At 41.2% G+C, this 15,877-nt stretch overlaps 2 protein-coding genes across 5 annotated transcripts in view; one reads left to right on the top strand and one right to left on the bottom strand.

Moving 5' to 3' along the window:
- LOC102689633 (BEN domain-containing protein 2) overlaps positions 1–5,406 on the top strand; it is a 26,573-nt gene extending 21,167 nt beyond the window's left edge. For all 3 annotated transcript variants that reach the window (XM_015363967.2, XM_015363966.2, XM_015363968.2), the window contains exon 12: positions 198–5,406. In XM_015363967.2, coding sequence (XP_015219453.1) covers positions 198–331 — 134 coding nt within the window. In that variant the 3' untranslated portion in view covers positions 332–5,406. The remainder of the gene's footprint in view (positions 1–197) is intronic.
- Positions 5,397–15,877, bottom strand: LOC107079469 (uncharacterized). Of its 2 annotated transcripts, XM_015363965.2 has the most exons (8): positions 15,307–15,877; positions 14,780–14,886; positions 13,252–13,636; positions 11,765–11,979; positions 9,070–9,144; positions 8,703–8,807; positions 7,975–8,296; positions 5,397–7,615 (listed from the first exon to the last, which is right to left on the bottom strand). In XM_015363965.2, exons 1-8 carry the CDS (start codon positions 15,773–15,775, stop codon positions 7,161–7,163), a joined length of 2,133 nt encoding a protein of 710 aa, XP_015219451.2. In that variant the 5' UTR covers positions 15,776–15,877; the 3' UTR covers positions 5,397–7,160. The 2 variants fall into 2 exon arrangements, with proteins under 2 accessions (XP_015219451.2, XP_069034920.1); XM_069178819.1 differs by having other exon boundaries at positions 5,397–8,296.

The raw sequence follows: 15,877 nt of genomic DNA, 5'->3' as shown, positions 1-15,877 counted from the left end.
GGGTGAAATACACTGTAGAAATGCAGGAAATATATAGTAATTAGAAGTCAAAATTATTTTTTTTACTTGCTTCTGATTATGACCTGAAAATGTAGCATCTAATTTAGATAGTAGCAATACATCATGAAACAATCTAAGAATTATTAAAGGTTTAAAAGTTGCCTTTGGGTGCAATCTGTTCCTTCTCCTCTCCACAGAGCACCTTAAAGAGCAGTATCCCTGGTTTCTTTTAGAGGAGGACGGACAGGACTGGAAGGCTTGCGTGGGCGCCATTAACAGCACCATCCGCAAATTCAGGCACGAACTTAAAAAGGGCAAGATGGTCAAATAGAGCTTCTGAACGCTACTGTACCTGTAGCCTGGCAAGGACCTGGGACCACATGGCTCGTCTCAGCACGGCTCCAGCAGGTTTCACACAGCTCAGGTTCCATTGTGAAATCTGGGGCCCTGGGATCCATATTGTTACAACTTAGCAGAGTCGGGAAAAAGACTGATTGTTAGGTCAAATGTGAGGCACATACTGTATGTACTGTACTTGGCTTTCTCCAAAACAAATCTTATGATGAATTAGAATCGAAGCTGGATAAAACACACATTTATTAACAATAATAATAAACATAACTACACAACCCAGAGCGTTACATATGTCTATGCGTTTCAGAGGCCTATGTCCTGCAGAACCAGAAGGCTAGAATTCTACCCTTTGTGCAACACCTAAACAAGCGAAAAGAGAATAACCTGCATCCAAAGAAATGGATCATCACACCAAGAACATTTCTAGTCTGAGAGCTCCACTCTACAGGAAATGTACATAAGTAGGACTGCTAGCTCTCTGTAATAATGTTCCGATTACTTAACCAGAATTTGGTCTCCGAGACTGATCAAAACAAGGTCCTCTACCATGTCACAAGCTTGGAGGGAGAGGAGGGTGATGGTAAGACTCCCTCTGTGTCTACTTCCTCTCTAGTTTCTTCTTCCTAACTTCTTCCCTGTATTTATGCTGTGTTCTATAGCCGTTATCCTCTATTATAAGTATAAGGATTAGCCATGAATTTACAGTAATTAACTAGAGTAAACCATCAGAAACACCCTTTGATCATCTGTTTTCCTGCCTCTCCTTGGGCATACTGACTTGTTAGCTTGCAGACTTTACTTGTGCCAGCAGGCGAGTCATTTGGCTGACATTCAGTGCATGTACTTCTCTCTCCTCAGTTATTCACTCCACTTCTGTACTTGACAGAGCCATTTAATGAGCTGCTTAGCACACGTTTAGGAATTCCTTTGACTGTTTCATGCAATAATTTCTAAAAGGTGTAGCCCTGGTAAATAATAACTATTTCACAACCTGAGCATCACATGGGCCACAGAAGAATAAGAAAAGGGGGGGCTTCAAACTTTGTCGCTTCACAGCGGTGTGGACAGTAAGATGAGGAGGCGCAGGAGGTGTTTGTGCATGATCATCTGCTTACATTTTTTGTATTTGTGCATGTGTAAATGAGCTTGAATCCTCGTGGTGAAAGATTTATTCAGGAAACGTTGTTAATCCCACCATGAGTTTTGGGATTTCTATGCAATTTTATTCACTAGCTAGATAAATAGCCCACCTTGTGTTATTTATCAGATTTTAGTACAAATTATGACCATGTGCAACATTTGCTGTTAGTAAAGTACCTTTTCTATGCTTACAACCTTAGTTTAAAAGAATTGTTAATAGCTTTCAAAACATTTGTTTTACTTGTTTTATGTTATTGGAAAAATAATAAGTTGTAAAACAAGCATGTAATGTTTTATACATTATGGAGGTTAATGTTTCCTATTCTACTGAGTGCAAAAATACAGAAGTGCATTGCTGCCACCAAGGAAAGGAAGGGAAAGCCTTAGTTAACTCGTAGTTATAGATTAACTCGATATCAGATTAACACGTAATTACGACGATTAGAAACCTGCTGGAGCAGTGCTCAATGTTCTCGCGTACTTTATGCGATAATGTGATACCATAATTATACAATACCTACATTGTCTGACTTTTGAGCAGTGGAATCCATTTCAGGGCACACTTGTTCTTGTTTAAGAATGCGTGTGAGTGTCCTCATAGTTAAAACTGTTCACATGAGGTACAAACTGTAATATTTCATTATGAATTAACCACTGGGGAAAGTAAGTCCGTGCGCATTTTGTTGTGTTGCACACTGACAAAAACACTGAACCCCACAGTTCCAGCAAAGCCACCGGTAGCCTGTAGGTGCTGTCATTGTACAATGTAACAGGTTATGATACACTGAAATGATCGTTGCTACCTCGTAATTACGAGGTAACTCGGGTTTTTTTCCCTTTGTGGCAGCAATGCGCTGGAAACTACATCCGCTTTTTGAGTTTTGAGAATTGTTAGAGTATCCGGGTACCCTGTCGCTGGGATTCTCCCTCTCCACAGAGAGTAAAAGTGGTTCTATTGAGCGGCCTCTCTCTGGTGAGGGAAATGTCCGAGACGGCGACCTGGGCCTTTGCAATTAGAAGGGTGAGTACCGTTTCATTTACCACCCTTGCGTTGCGTTCAGGGAAATTCGCCAGGTCGAGGGGATTCTGCCGGGGTATCCAATCAGCCTACATTATATACAGTATTCAGTGAAGAACACACCACGACCTGTAGGGTGAAACTGCAGGTTTTACGCGCATTTGGCATCGTGTATTCGGAAGATCTGTGTGCAAGGAGTTCAATGTGCGATGTTATCGCACATAAAGCAAGATGTTCGGGCAGGAATGGAATGCAGCAGCATTGTGTAGTACTGTAAATAGATTTAAGTGTGTGCTGAAAATGAAAGGACCAGTGATTGAATGAACCCAGGATGCGGTGCAAAAAAGCCTGACGAGGTTGAAAATGTGAGGATGGTCGTCTCGGTTAACTGCTGCTGAGCGCGTCCGGTTAGACGGAAGAAAAGAATGAAAAAGGCTTTTTATTGTGTGTGGACAGAACTAGAGGCTAAAAAAATACTAAAAGAATTGCGGGATGAAAATAATACATTAGCGCTAGGAGCTGATGAGGTAGAAAAAGTGCATTCTGCCTCACAAATGCCTGCAGGCTTTTATTTGTTTAGGAAGTTGTGTAGCCGTTGCATTCTGGAAATAAATATATAAAAGCATCACCTAGTGTACATATTCCGAAAATAAGTTATCGTAGTGATCAGATAACGTAAAAAACAAAGGTTAAAAACTAAGCTCCTAAACACGTATTAAGAGCTCTGGTTGTGGCCAGATCATACGAGTGTCTTTAGCCATCTAGGTACGACTAAAGTAAATGTAGAGTAGACCGTAAAGTAACTTAAAATATCAAGACAAGGCCAAATTACAGTACAATTACAGGTGAAGATAGTTTAAAAACAGGTGCAGATATCATTTTACAAGATAAATCAAAGATGACAAACACTGTACTTCAGTGTATGTATGAACAGCTGTGGGATGTAACTAGTAAAAAAGTCAAGACAAAAGCAATAACTACATTTAAAGCTAAAGGATATTGTTTCACTGCAATTATAAGTAAACAGACAATAAAACCCTGAGCAGTTAGGGAAGCTATTAATCAGAAAGGGAAATGTTTTGAGGAATTGTACTTTGTATAGTAAGCCAACACTTAACATGAGGCAAATAGTGAAAACAAAAATATACCTAAGAAACAAAACAAGTAAAGTGAAGAAAACTGGAGTTTGTCTGATTTTATTTGATGGAGATGGAAGGGTGAACAAGAAGTACAAAAAACAGGTGTACAGATAACAAAACTGGCATTGGAAAGACCAGCCAGCTGCATGAGAATGAAGGTCTGAAATGTGAAAATAACAGTTCTCGGAATTCATGTCAGGCAGCTGCAGATAAAGCAGTGTTCAAGAGACTCTAAATAAGGTGGAGATACGACTAGCAAAGGCAAATCCGAGAATGTGAACGGGGGGAGTGTTAAAATCAGAGAGACTACTTCACACAGAGCTTGCTGATCGCTGTGAAGGGAGCAGGAATGGAGATCTGGGAGGCAATGCTTGGAAAAAAAGATTACTTTAACGCAACCGAAATGTGGATTTACCCTTAACGTATTAACCTCCATTTAACATTTGAATATAGTGCCTTCTTTTTTTTTGGGCTGTGACATCAGTCTGCGAAGTTGGCACCATTACAGAAAGATCAGAACTCCCATGTCTCTCATAATATTCCATTTTTTTCTGCATATTTGAAAGCACTTTACCAAGTGTGTCTTTACATGTAAACTTCCAGTGCACTACGAATACTGCATTGAGTCAGCACAGTAGATTAGATGCTCCTGTGTCACTGTTTGTATGCTGACTAACATCAGTACAACTGTAGACTCTTCTGAGCCTCTCAATGACTGGGACTGCACAGGTGTTGCCAGCCCAGTGTGTTCTCACAGGCATGGGGCCTGCGTGGTCTGCTGCCACTGGAAGCCATGTTCTGCCTACGAGCGTCAGGCTCCTTCACGGTAGGAGCTTATTGTCATTTAAGCCCTGGTGAAGAGCAGAGCTGAATGAAGAAGTAGAAACAAAAGAAGTGGCCCAAGCTGCTCTGGCCAGCAATTATGCTGACCCCCACAATCATTCAAAGAAGAGGAAAGTCAAAGTCAGTCTGGAACGACAAACAGCAGTGAGGTTAGAAGGCCCTGTAATGGGTGGTGTGTATGACTATACTGTAAAAAAAAAAAGGCCCCGTCCTTCAGATGAGACGTAAAGCCAAGGTCCTGACTCTCTGTGGTCATTAAAAATCCCAGTTTCTCTAAAAGTGTTGGGGTGTCACCCTGGCGTCCTGGCCAAATTTCTCATTGATCTTTACCCTCCATGGCCTCCTACTAATCCCCCCTCTATGAATATGCTTCATTACTCTGTTCTCCTCCCCACTGATAGCCGATGTGTGGTGTGTACTGGTGCACTATGGCTGCCGTCGCATCATCCGGGTGGGGCTGCACATTGGTGGTGCTGGAGGGGAGTCCCTGGTACCTGTAAAGCACTTTGAGCACTGTGTCCAGAAAAGCGCTATATAAGTGTAAGGATTATTATTTAGCAAGGAGCACATGATAAACAGAGGAAAGGAAGAACAAACGGGAGTGGAACCAGCAGGTACAGTACAGAATACGCTTGAGTGGGTTCTTGAGACGTGATAACGAATGGTAAAAAACAGTGTTGGAATGTACAGCCTTTTGAAGCTTTGTGATGCAAAAAGAGGTGTACATAAGCAGCTGTATCCGTTTTTGAATTTTGTGAACTGGTTTAACGGGACCCTGTTGCTGAGATTCTTGCTCTCCGGAGAGTCAGGAAAGCTGGTTCTGTTGAACTGCCTTTCCTAGAATTCCTGGTTTAGATTCTAACACTCTTCAGAATGCATCGCTACTGAACTGTAATAAACCAATTCAACTCACTCGTGCTCTTGCGATTTGTCTTCCTTATCATTTCTTATGTTTATGCGGGAGACACGTGAGAACTGAGACTGTAATAATTTAGGGAACAACAAAAAATGTTTAGGTTCTTTTTAATTTTGCAGCATAACTCTTAAGTCACATACAAGCATGACATTGACAATAGGTCTGCCCACAACACACATCTAATGCTCTCCTGAAGGAAAGTGAATAACTGTAGGGTTCAATTTATTAGTGAAGGGTGGGACTAAGCCTAACCAGCAGGCAGAATCGGCTGGAACAACAAGGAGTGAGAGCAGCTGTCCCAGGAATTGCCCCCTGATTTTGTTCTGGGGAGAATGGTGAAGCTAGAGTCTTCCTGGGAAGAGTTAATCGTGTAATCAGCTTTTTAAATTTTGATGATGATTCTCATTAGTTACACAGATTTACAAATGAAGAATAGCTGTATTGTTAACAAGCGATCTTGGCACCACAGCAGGCAGAAGACAAGTCTTTATATTAGAACCGACTTGCTAGCTTCCTCTTTAGTTAAAGGGGGTTCCACCTTTTTTATATTCTTTGAAACATATAGCCATGACTATCTGGCTGAATTATAAATGAGCTGCTATGTGCACTTTCCATGCTCCGTCTGTATGCTGTACACTACACTGCTATCCCGCCACCTTGCTAGAGACTGGAATTGAGCACAGGTAGTATTCAACCTCCTGGTGGCACCCACTCCCCAAGTTACTTCAGTTTCTCAGGTCTTTACAAAACCCAAATCTTGCATTGCCTGAAAGAGTGTGTGTGTTTGTGTCTTTGTCAGCCCTGTAATGGACTGTCATACCATCCACAATATACCCTGCCTTGCACCTGTTGCTTGCTGGGATAGACTCCGGCTCCCCTGTGACTCTGAATTGAAAGACGTCATTAAAAAACGAATGGATGGAATCGCCAAATATAGCACACAATAAATATACAGTAGAGTAAATTAGAATTTGTTTTTTAACGGGATTTCAGGAATTACATGCATGCAGCACTTTCCCACTGTTTATTGTGTGCAGACCTTAGTGAATATAGGAGAAACGACTATTACTGGTTTGTTTTAGAAATAGGTACATTTCACCCAGGTTATTTTACATCCAGCACTTTTATTCAAAAGAAATGCCAAAAAATATATTAAAATGTTTCTCTCCACATATGACTTAATCACAATGTGCTTGTTTCAGATGTAACAACTCGAAGTTCAAAAGTGTTTACCCTGCGTTTAGCCACACTGTGCAAGCTGCACGTTATGTTATTCATAACTATCACACAGGCTTCCCATTCTTCTCCATATATACCCATGTCCCAGCTCGGGAATGTCGAAGCAAGCCACTCTGCAATGCAATGTAGGATTTTATTCCCAAGCTTGGAAAATCAATTGTCTGACTCTACAGTATATAGAGAACAAAGTTCTTGAGCGATATCTGTCGAAATAGAGTGACTGTATCAAAATAAATAGCAATGTATATCAAAATAGAGTGACTATATCAAAATAATTAATGACAACTTTATAGTAAATGCTAACAAGAACTAACAAAAAAAAAACAAGATTTAACATTACTATTGAATGCAGTTTGTAGAGAAAAATAAATGTCTTTCTGCAAGGAATACCACAAATGTGCTTCTAAAAACCACGCGATTTCAGGTGATTTTCCTCTGGCAATAATCATACTGTCAGGCAGCGGAGAAAGAAAATCTTGTTTCTTTCTATCTAAATTGTAAAAACGTTTCTTCACTGTCCCATGAATGTATGCACTATTTTAATATCCTCCCCTTCTGAATCTAACACCCAATCAAATAAATTAAACTGCATTACATTTAAGACTGAAAAATCTGTCCTGTCTTGAGGAAAGCTTGGCAGTTCTAAAAAAATACTGCAGGACACCCATGTTCTCAATCTATTTAATAAAAGGCACTTAAATAACATAAATAAAGCCAAAGCACAGTGAAGCCGAATTCGTTCTTGAGAAAAAAAAAGCCTACCTCTAATTGCACCTATTTTATTGGGGTCCAGCTGAAGGATACCCTGAGCTGCGACCCCCGTGACATTATGTCTGCTCAGGGTCTCGGAAGAAAACAGACCACGCAGCAGATAGCCCACTGCACCTCTGGGGCTGCTCTCAGTGGAGGCCTTGAGCAGAGCACTGGCAGGAGCCAGCACCTTCCTCTGAGGGTTCCCAATCAACACTGCCAAGACAAGGAATCCACTGTCACTGCCAGCGGTGGACACAAAAACTTATCCCAGGCCTGCATGGCGGGAGGTAGGAGGGAAGGACTGGTTACAACACAAAATAGCAAAGACAAGGACAAAGATAAGGAAGGTAGGGGCTGGCTGGCTTTTACAGTTTAATTCCCTGCTGCTGCTCTTTGCTGGGAAAGTTAAGGGTCTTGAAGTCCTTCCCTAGATCCTAAACATCCATTAGTTATTATCTAATGTCCCGGATGAACAGAAGTATTCGGAAACAACAAAAAAAACTCTGTCGTACAGGTGGCCTGTTCAGATCAGCCATTAAGAGCTCGTTCATTGGAAAGTGCGGTTCTCATACCCATAGGCCGCTCTTCAGCGGAAGTAGTGGCACCAGCATCTTTACTCTTGGATCCAACTGCCACAGAAGCCGAGTCCGGACCCAGCGATGAGATGGCGGGGGGGGGCGGCTGGCTGTGCTGTCCTTGGTGACAGAGTAGCGTGGGGCTGGGGGCCCCGGGGGCAGGAGAGAGCCGGGGGGGCTTCTGCACTTCCTCCGCAGGCAGCAGGCGGGGAGGAGAGCACACCCGCACGAGCTGGGGCATCGGCGGGGTGGAGTCCAACGCACAGGAGACCGGGGCCCTGACTGAGTGAGCTGCTGCTCCCGGTTGTACCACAGGCTTCTGGGGATCGAAATAGGCCTCAAAATCCTACCTCCAAAACTGTAGCTGGTTGTCATAACAACAACCATAACGACTGAAATCAAGACTGCTTCGCAGCAATTATTGGGAATGTACAATAGTTAACAGGCAGAGAGCAATGAATCACCAAAAAGAGTGTCAGTTTGGAATAATGTGAAAATTTGACTTGTCTGGGGTAAAGCACTTCAGCTTCCTACACAAGTTTTGGAAAACAGCCGGAAGGGTTTGAGAGATATGGGACTAGCCCAGCACACCAATTCTTCCTGAACAGTACATTTCTACTCTACAATTTTTGTGCTCTTGTCATGATTCTAATGAGTTTATGCTGAAAGCAGGATTTAAGAGAATGACTAAAAATTTACAAGAATAAGAAATTAAGACTACTCACTCGCTTAATGAATAGAGGCCACCGGTGGGATTTCTGCATTTCTGAGACAGTTGACTGAAGGCTGTCAATTTTTTGATCAAGTCTCTGGATAGCTTTATGCATCACCTGCCAGAAGAAAAATCATGGCGGTCTAAAAAATGTGCTAATGTGATGAAAATGTCATAATCCTTATTCTTATGTTTAACTGTCAAAACCTTGGCTCCGTCAATTAAATTTAGGCCTAACATTTAAATAATTGTGCTTTAAAAAAGTTTACATTTTACAGTTTACAATTCTCCACCGTGGATTTCAATTCTATTTACAAAGTGACTCTATTTGTAATGAAAAGAACTGCAGTATAATCAGTAATGTAAGAAATTAGCTTTACCTTGCAGTAGTTGAGGATTTTTGAAAGTGTTCCATCCTCATTTGTGTCATATCCTTCTTCATGAATTTCAGTCTCCTTTAAATCAGAATAATTATTAGAAAAGGTGTACAAACATTTTCTTTAAAAAATAAACCGCCTAATAAAATACTTCTAAAAATGCACTATATACCATTTTTAGCATGTATTGTGATACAAAAGCTTTTGGACATAAAATTGAATAAGGTTTGGCTGCTATGGTCCACTAGAATCATGACGAAGTATTACAACAATTTTAAAATGATCAAATAAAATCTGCAGCCAAGCCTTACTTTTGTATCGAAACAGTTTTGAAAGCAATCACTGCGCAAAAGCTTTGAATTTAAAATTTAAGATAGCTCAGGGTTTTCAAATCGTTCCAAGAAAGAAATTTACTTTTAATAAACAGCCTTCTCGGCAAACTCTACTGGTAAACAAAGTTGCTAATCACTCTAACACCCCAAATCTAGCCAGAGAATGTGGCTAATGTTCCCTCAGCATTTACAAGTGGGGACAGACTTAGAGAACTCCAGCTCACTTTACTTTACTCTTGTATTTTAAAGGCTCCTCACTGTTGTTGTAACAAACAAATAAGTTCTGGACCCGGAGATGATGCTGAACAAGTGAGTTTTATTGCATGCAAGGAACAATACAATCGGAATTGTTCATAGATTATAGGTGCAGAGCTCAGCCGTTTCTGACACATATTGTTACCATGGTAATGGGGGGGGTCACCTGTGTTTGGACATTCTCACGACCTTGAACACTTTTGAATGGCTGGTCTCATCTTCCCATAGTTAGGGAGTCTCTAGCTCGCACTTGGAATCTCTTATCAGTTAACTCCCCTCCCTGCCATAACCCAAAAGTGCTGAAGCATGGAATGTTTTGTACCAAAAGAAGTCTTTGTGCAAAAAGAAATCAGTTAACCCTTTTTTCAAATCTCGTATCTTTCTTCATTGTCTTTTGCATGTTTGGTTATAAATGGAATATTCAACACCAGTAAAACTTATTGGTTGGATTAATCCCAAACAATAGATTAAGTTCCTCATACTGTGGAAGACCGAGTCAAATGGTCAGGACAGTGACTATGCGCGGGAAAGGTTTTCTGTTTGTACCTAGGACCACTGTCTTAGGTGCAAACTAAAGCCTGTGATTCCTCACACCCATTCAACCAGAGAGAAATGAAACAGGTTGCAGGATGCCAAATGGCATCTTCCTGTCCTGTTTGTTTGACTTCTGACACTGCCCCTTTCCCTCTATGTTCCTTTGATATGTTAAAGTCTTGCCTACTTTTAATGTATAAAAAGGAAAGTATAACTTCAGTCCAGTGAGCATGTCTTGAGTGCAAGGGGAAACCCTATCTCTGTGATGTGCTCCCCTTCAGCTGATTGTATTAAAGATCTCTGTTTGACAATTTCCTAACCTGAGTGAAGACTGAGTTTTCTTCGACAATACCAAAAAATTCTACCCCAAGTTATATATAATATATATATATATATCATGTATCAGTTTTTTCCTTCTCACTACATAAAATACTATGTTGTTCAACAGATGAAATAATTCTCACACCCCACAAATAGAAGTTTAACTAATCTCTTTTTGACAGACGATGATTCTCTGAGCTAGAATCTTTCACCTGTTCCTGGAAACTAGCAGCACCATTTTGTCCCCTTGAAACTTCAAGGTATGCCAACATACTGTATACAAGGTGCATCTAACACCTTGTTATGTAAACAATAGACAATCTCAAATGCATAAATAAATCTTCTCTTAAACTAAAGCATCTTATTATCCCATACAAATATTTCACCAATATAGTAATTATAATCATTTTAACTACTAACAGCAACTAAGGAAGAAGAATCCACTGTCCAATCCACCCAGATGATCAAAAACTCAAAATATTGGGATTTCAAAGTTCAATATAAGCATGCTCAAAGATCTTAACGTAAGATGCAGTGCTGATATACTAGACACGAAACAATAGTGGCTCTTCCTTGTAATTAGTCCTAGACAATACCATTTATTTGCCAGTATAACACTGTTATGTTTTTACTGACTTTTGTACAGAAAGAGTCAAGTATCTTAGGTTTTGTGTAGCTGGTGATGAACGTATGTGCCAATGTCTTTTATCATGATTTCATTTTGCATGATTTCAAAGCGTAGTGCAGGTGATAGCTCAGGTGCTGAACACAAGGTGAAGAGCTGCAGCATTAACAATCAGGCACAACTCGATCACATCTTAAGGTAAGACCATGTCAATGAGTGTTCATTTAAGATTCACTAACTGATATTTTTATGTCAAAATGATCAAGTAGAGATAAAAGTGAGTGACAGAGCAGAATAAAAATTGTTTTAATTTTACATGTGCCATAATGTCCTGCACACACTTACAATCCCTAACCTTGTTCTAATTCAATGATTCTGTGGAAAAAGCCTCCTACTGTAGTCACATACTGTAGGTAAAAATTACTCTCTTACTGTCCCTATCCTACTATGTCTGTTTTTCGTATGGGGTAAAATTCCACTATATACATCGCTGTGCATTAAATCGCGACTCTCTGGTCTCTAAACGTGTCTTATATCAGGTATCCGCTGTATTATAGCATATAGGATATTCAAGATGACTCTGAATATTCTACAAAATAATGTAAACCAGCACCAAAAGAAACCCACTTACTACGTGATTTGTGGCAGTGAAGGCAGAGGGCTCTGTGGCCTGGAGAATGGAGAGATCATCCTGTATCTCCGCTGGATCCTGGCTGTAAAATTGCACCTCCGAAGTCCCGTGGGGCTTAGAAATACAGCTAACTGCTGCTGTTGACTGCTGACTCCGTGGCTCCCTTTGTACAGAGCTTGCACAGGCAGGCTGTGTGGGGGCAGATTTAAGGAACGCTAGAATGAGATAAGAGACATAACTGCTGCATTCGTCACCAGAAAAGAAGAAAGCCCAAAAACTCAAACAGCAGCCAGTGGTAAACCCACAATAGTTCTAACACACTAAATTGACTTTACCCCTTCTCCTTGAAATCTTTGCTGAGTACAAAGACAGCTTTCTGCACAATCAACTCCGACTATTTATTCTCAAGAACAATAACCTACAGGAAGTGGATGAAAAAATGGAAACTGCAATGTAAAATAACTGAAAAGGGTATTGGGCCACAACATGTGACAGTGATAGACTCTGCCAGTGTTTGGAGTTCTGCATGAGGGATCCAGAATCACTCTTCCAACAGAAAGTCAATAAACTCACCCTTGGTTAATTCAAGTGAAAAATACATCATTTCAGAATAGCTCATGTATGGGTTCAGATCAGGTCACCAAGTAGGGCATGACATATGGATAAAACTAGTGTCGTATTCATCAAACCACCAGGTGACTACAGGTGCTCTGTGGAGGGGAGGGGGCAGTGTCATCCTGGAAGACACCCCTCCTGACAGGAAAGATCTGCAACATGGGGGGGGAGATGATCACTCAGTACTATTCATTAATGAATAGCATTGATCTGGCCTTTTAAGTGAATGAGTGCACCCACACCATGTCAGGAAATGGTGAAAATGAGGCACCCACAACATTATAGAAAGACCAGAAGCCCTCAGCTGCAATAAAGCACTCGTGGTGAAGGATAATTAATCTGACTGTATCACTCTCCCCTTCTGCACAGTAGTCTGCTGCCTTTGCTGTTTACTCAATGGGACTCACAAACGAGCACTACCAGGTGTCACAAGAGGTTTGTGCACTGCAACCAGACTATTGTATTTTGCTTTAGACTATCCAGCTCTGTGGAGTTCTCCGAGGACCATTTTTGAGGACCCTGACAGCTCTCGCCCCAGGTTGAAATTTGCCGTCGATGGACCTCGCTGACACCTTTTGCCTTGCACTTTCAATCTGGAGTGTGTGCTTCTGCCCTCGACTAATAATGTCTTTCCCTCAGATTTCCAGGTTGACATCACCTTCGACATTGCTGCTCTTGAAATGTCGAGCTGTCTTGGTCACTGCCAAATGTTTCTAAACCATCAGCCCTCCTTCAAAGTCACTGTGGTCTCCTCTTGCAGCCGTGCTAGTCATAATTCTAGACACCAGGCCTGTCCAGCATCCTAAGATTAAACTAGCGTTTAACTTTGGGCAAAACCTTATTCCTCGAAACACCGTTTGACTTGCACTTACTTTCACAGCTGCTATAGGAATCCTGCAAATTCTTCTTTCCGTCCTCAATTCCATCCAGTCTGCCATGGCATGCGTTTAAAATCCTGATTTCACTATGTGGTAACTTGGTCAACCAGCCATTATCCACCACCTGCTTCAGAGCTTTTGCTTTTCTGACCATATCACGGCGCATGTTGAACCACCGTGTTTGGACCTGTTTCAGGGTCTTTTTGTTGTCTCCATCCAAGCCATTAATTTGAGCAGTCAAGGCATGCCACAGAGACTGTCGTTCAGAAACTACTTTTCTCTTTGGTCCATACAAGTCTTCCCAATGGGCTCCCATGTAGTCCTTAAGCAGGCGGTTCTGTGCTTTTGAGAAGGCAAACCTGGTCTTCTGCTGCGCACTCTGTAGGTCAAACCACATTTGTACAATCATGTCAATGAACGTTTAAAAAACAAGCACAAAACAGGTGAAGCACTCTTTAAATAAGTGTTTTATATATATATACACAGAGACACCTAAAAGTGATGAACCACAACAGAATTTCTATATTTGACATCTCTTTTGCGGCCCACAACCATCACAACTCCCAGAGTGATCAACAGATTTTCCTCAATTTAAAAGAAAAGCAGCATCAATTACATTTGTCCCCACTGGAAATGAAGTAGTGGTTGTATACTCACGTTGTTTTTCTAACATTAGTATCCCCTTCACTTTATTTACCATTTCAACATTTCTGTATTTGTAGCACACAGTCCTGTGCAGTGCAGTGTCTTGCAGCACTGGGACCCTGAGCTCAGTTAGGGATGAGGGGTGGTTAGGGTTTGTAAGTTCTCCCTCTGTTTGAATGGGTTCCTTCAACAGTCCAGAGACATACTGGTAGGCTAACTGGCTTCTAGGGGAAATTGGCCCTGGTGTGTGTGTGTGTGTGTGTGTTTGTGTGCCCTGTGACAGACTGGCATCCCATCCAGAGTGTATACTGGTTGCACCCATTGTTTGCAAAGATAGGCTTCAGTTCCCCTGCGATCCTGTATTAGGAAAAGCAGTTTGAATATGGACAGATTGATCACACATCCTCATTTAAAGGTTGATCTGTACACAATAAAAGAAAGTGCACAGCCTGTGGCTGTTTCATGCACACGTTTCTTACAGTTTAGGAAAATGTAACTAGTTTACTAACTATACTAGCTCCAAGAAGGAAATTATCATTAATGACCCCCACAAAGTATGGCATTTTTAATATTTTCAATTTTATCAGAGATGACAAGGGCATAGGATCATTAATGTGGTCCACTGTCAGCATTTCAGATTCCCAGTAATAAACAGTACTGGCATCAATTAGCTTTCCTCGTTGTGGTTTCTGTTAATTATTTGACTCAGTTAATCTGAGGATGCAAAAAGTGATGCTGCAGCTCACCTGAACTTGGGTGAACGTGGCCAGTTGAAGTAACACTTAACAAAACGTAAAATATGCAAACGTGAAGCAGTGGGACACGAAACTGGCAATTTGAAGTAGCTTTGGACAACAGTATGCATCCTGGAACGTACCGTGTTATTCAGTCTGCATGCAGGTCTCTTTTTCAGATTCTTGCTGACCACTGACCCACTCTGAGTGCTACCTCTGTTCTGTGATGTGGGTGTATTCCACAGATCACCTGCCACACCATGAAAACAGTAAGCAATCTGGTGGAGTAGTCAATGAAATGGAGGAGTCTGTTTTACAGCAGCCACTAAACTTACTGTTCACGTATTTTCACAGAAAAGCACAAATACCGCTCATGGAAATTAATACTGAGACATTTGTACAAAAAAAGCAGGACATTTTTCACTATTCTTCTTAAAACCTTAAATTCTGTATACTCTGAACTCGTTTCACCGACTAATTCAGTAACGATACATATTATTGCTTGGCTAAGCCTTACTGATAAATTTGGAATTTTCTTAATTGATCTGATAACCATTAGAGGTACAGGAATTAAAGAATTCAAACCTGAACAATGATTATGAAGTACAACATGGTCAACTTCTTTGTGAGCATTTCGAAACAGAATGATCTGGATTAGCGGATGCTATACCTTTGTCGGATGGATCAATACCAGATGCTCCCCCTGCTTCGTTGTTTTCTGATTCGAGGTTTACAGGGTTTAAGATTCCAGGCTCCGTGTCTGAAGCGAGATTGTCAACAGTATGATCTGCAATTTCAACTTCATCTTTAACCGGCGATGATTCTATGGGACACATCCAGTTAAAATAGGATTCATCCGGCTCTGTACAACTACTCTCCGTAAACGCATGTTTGGACTGAACTTTTTGTAAGAGACTAAAAGAATCAGAAGTATCCAAAGTGGTTTTCAATGACACAGTCCTAGCTGGTTCGACCGCTGCACGTTGTTTTGTCCTCTTCGCTTTAGCAGAGAGAGCGACCCGTAAGCCCGACGCTTCATTGCAGCCGGAAATTTTCTTTTTTCGAACTTTCTTCTTTATTTCTCTCGAGCCCACCTGTTTCCAGTGACATTTTGGGGAACAACTCTCCATTGCGTTCATATTCCAACGCCTCGTTTCTCCTTGGAAATGTAGTCTCTCACCGCGAGAAGCGCACCACCACCTGCCCAGGGTTCAAACCAAAATGCTCTGGCGCGGCTCTTC

Source organism: Lepisosteus oculatus, chromosome 15 (assembly GCF_040954835.1).
Source record: "Lepisosteus oculatus isolate fLepOcu1 chromosome 15, fLepOcu1.hap2, whole genome shotgun sequence".
Taxonomy (NCBI): Eukaryota; Metazoa; Chordata; class Actinopteri; order Semionotiformes; family Lepisosteidae; genus Lepisosteus; species Lepisosteus oculatus.
The sequence above is the reverse complement of the archived record's forward strand: the minus strand, read 5'-3'. Positions and strand labels throughout refer to the sequence as shown.

What these genes read in the sequence shown, in the direction of transcription:
- LOC107079469 (XM_015363965.2), bottom strand. Translation starts at nt 15,775, where the DNA reads ATGAACGCAATGGAGAGTTGTTCCCCAAAATGTCACTGGAAACAGGTG. An exon ending in TTCCTATAGCAGCTGTGAAA is followed by an intron (nt 11,980 to 13,251) that starts GTAAGTGCAAGT and finishes ATCTCATTCTAG; the next exon opens with CGTTCCTTAAATCTGCCCCC. An exon ending in CGCTGAAGAGCGGCCTATGG is followed by an intron (nt 7,616 to 7,974) that starts GTATGAGAACCG and finishes TTGTCTTGGCAG; the next exon opens with TGTTGATTGGGAACCCTCAG.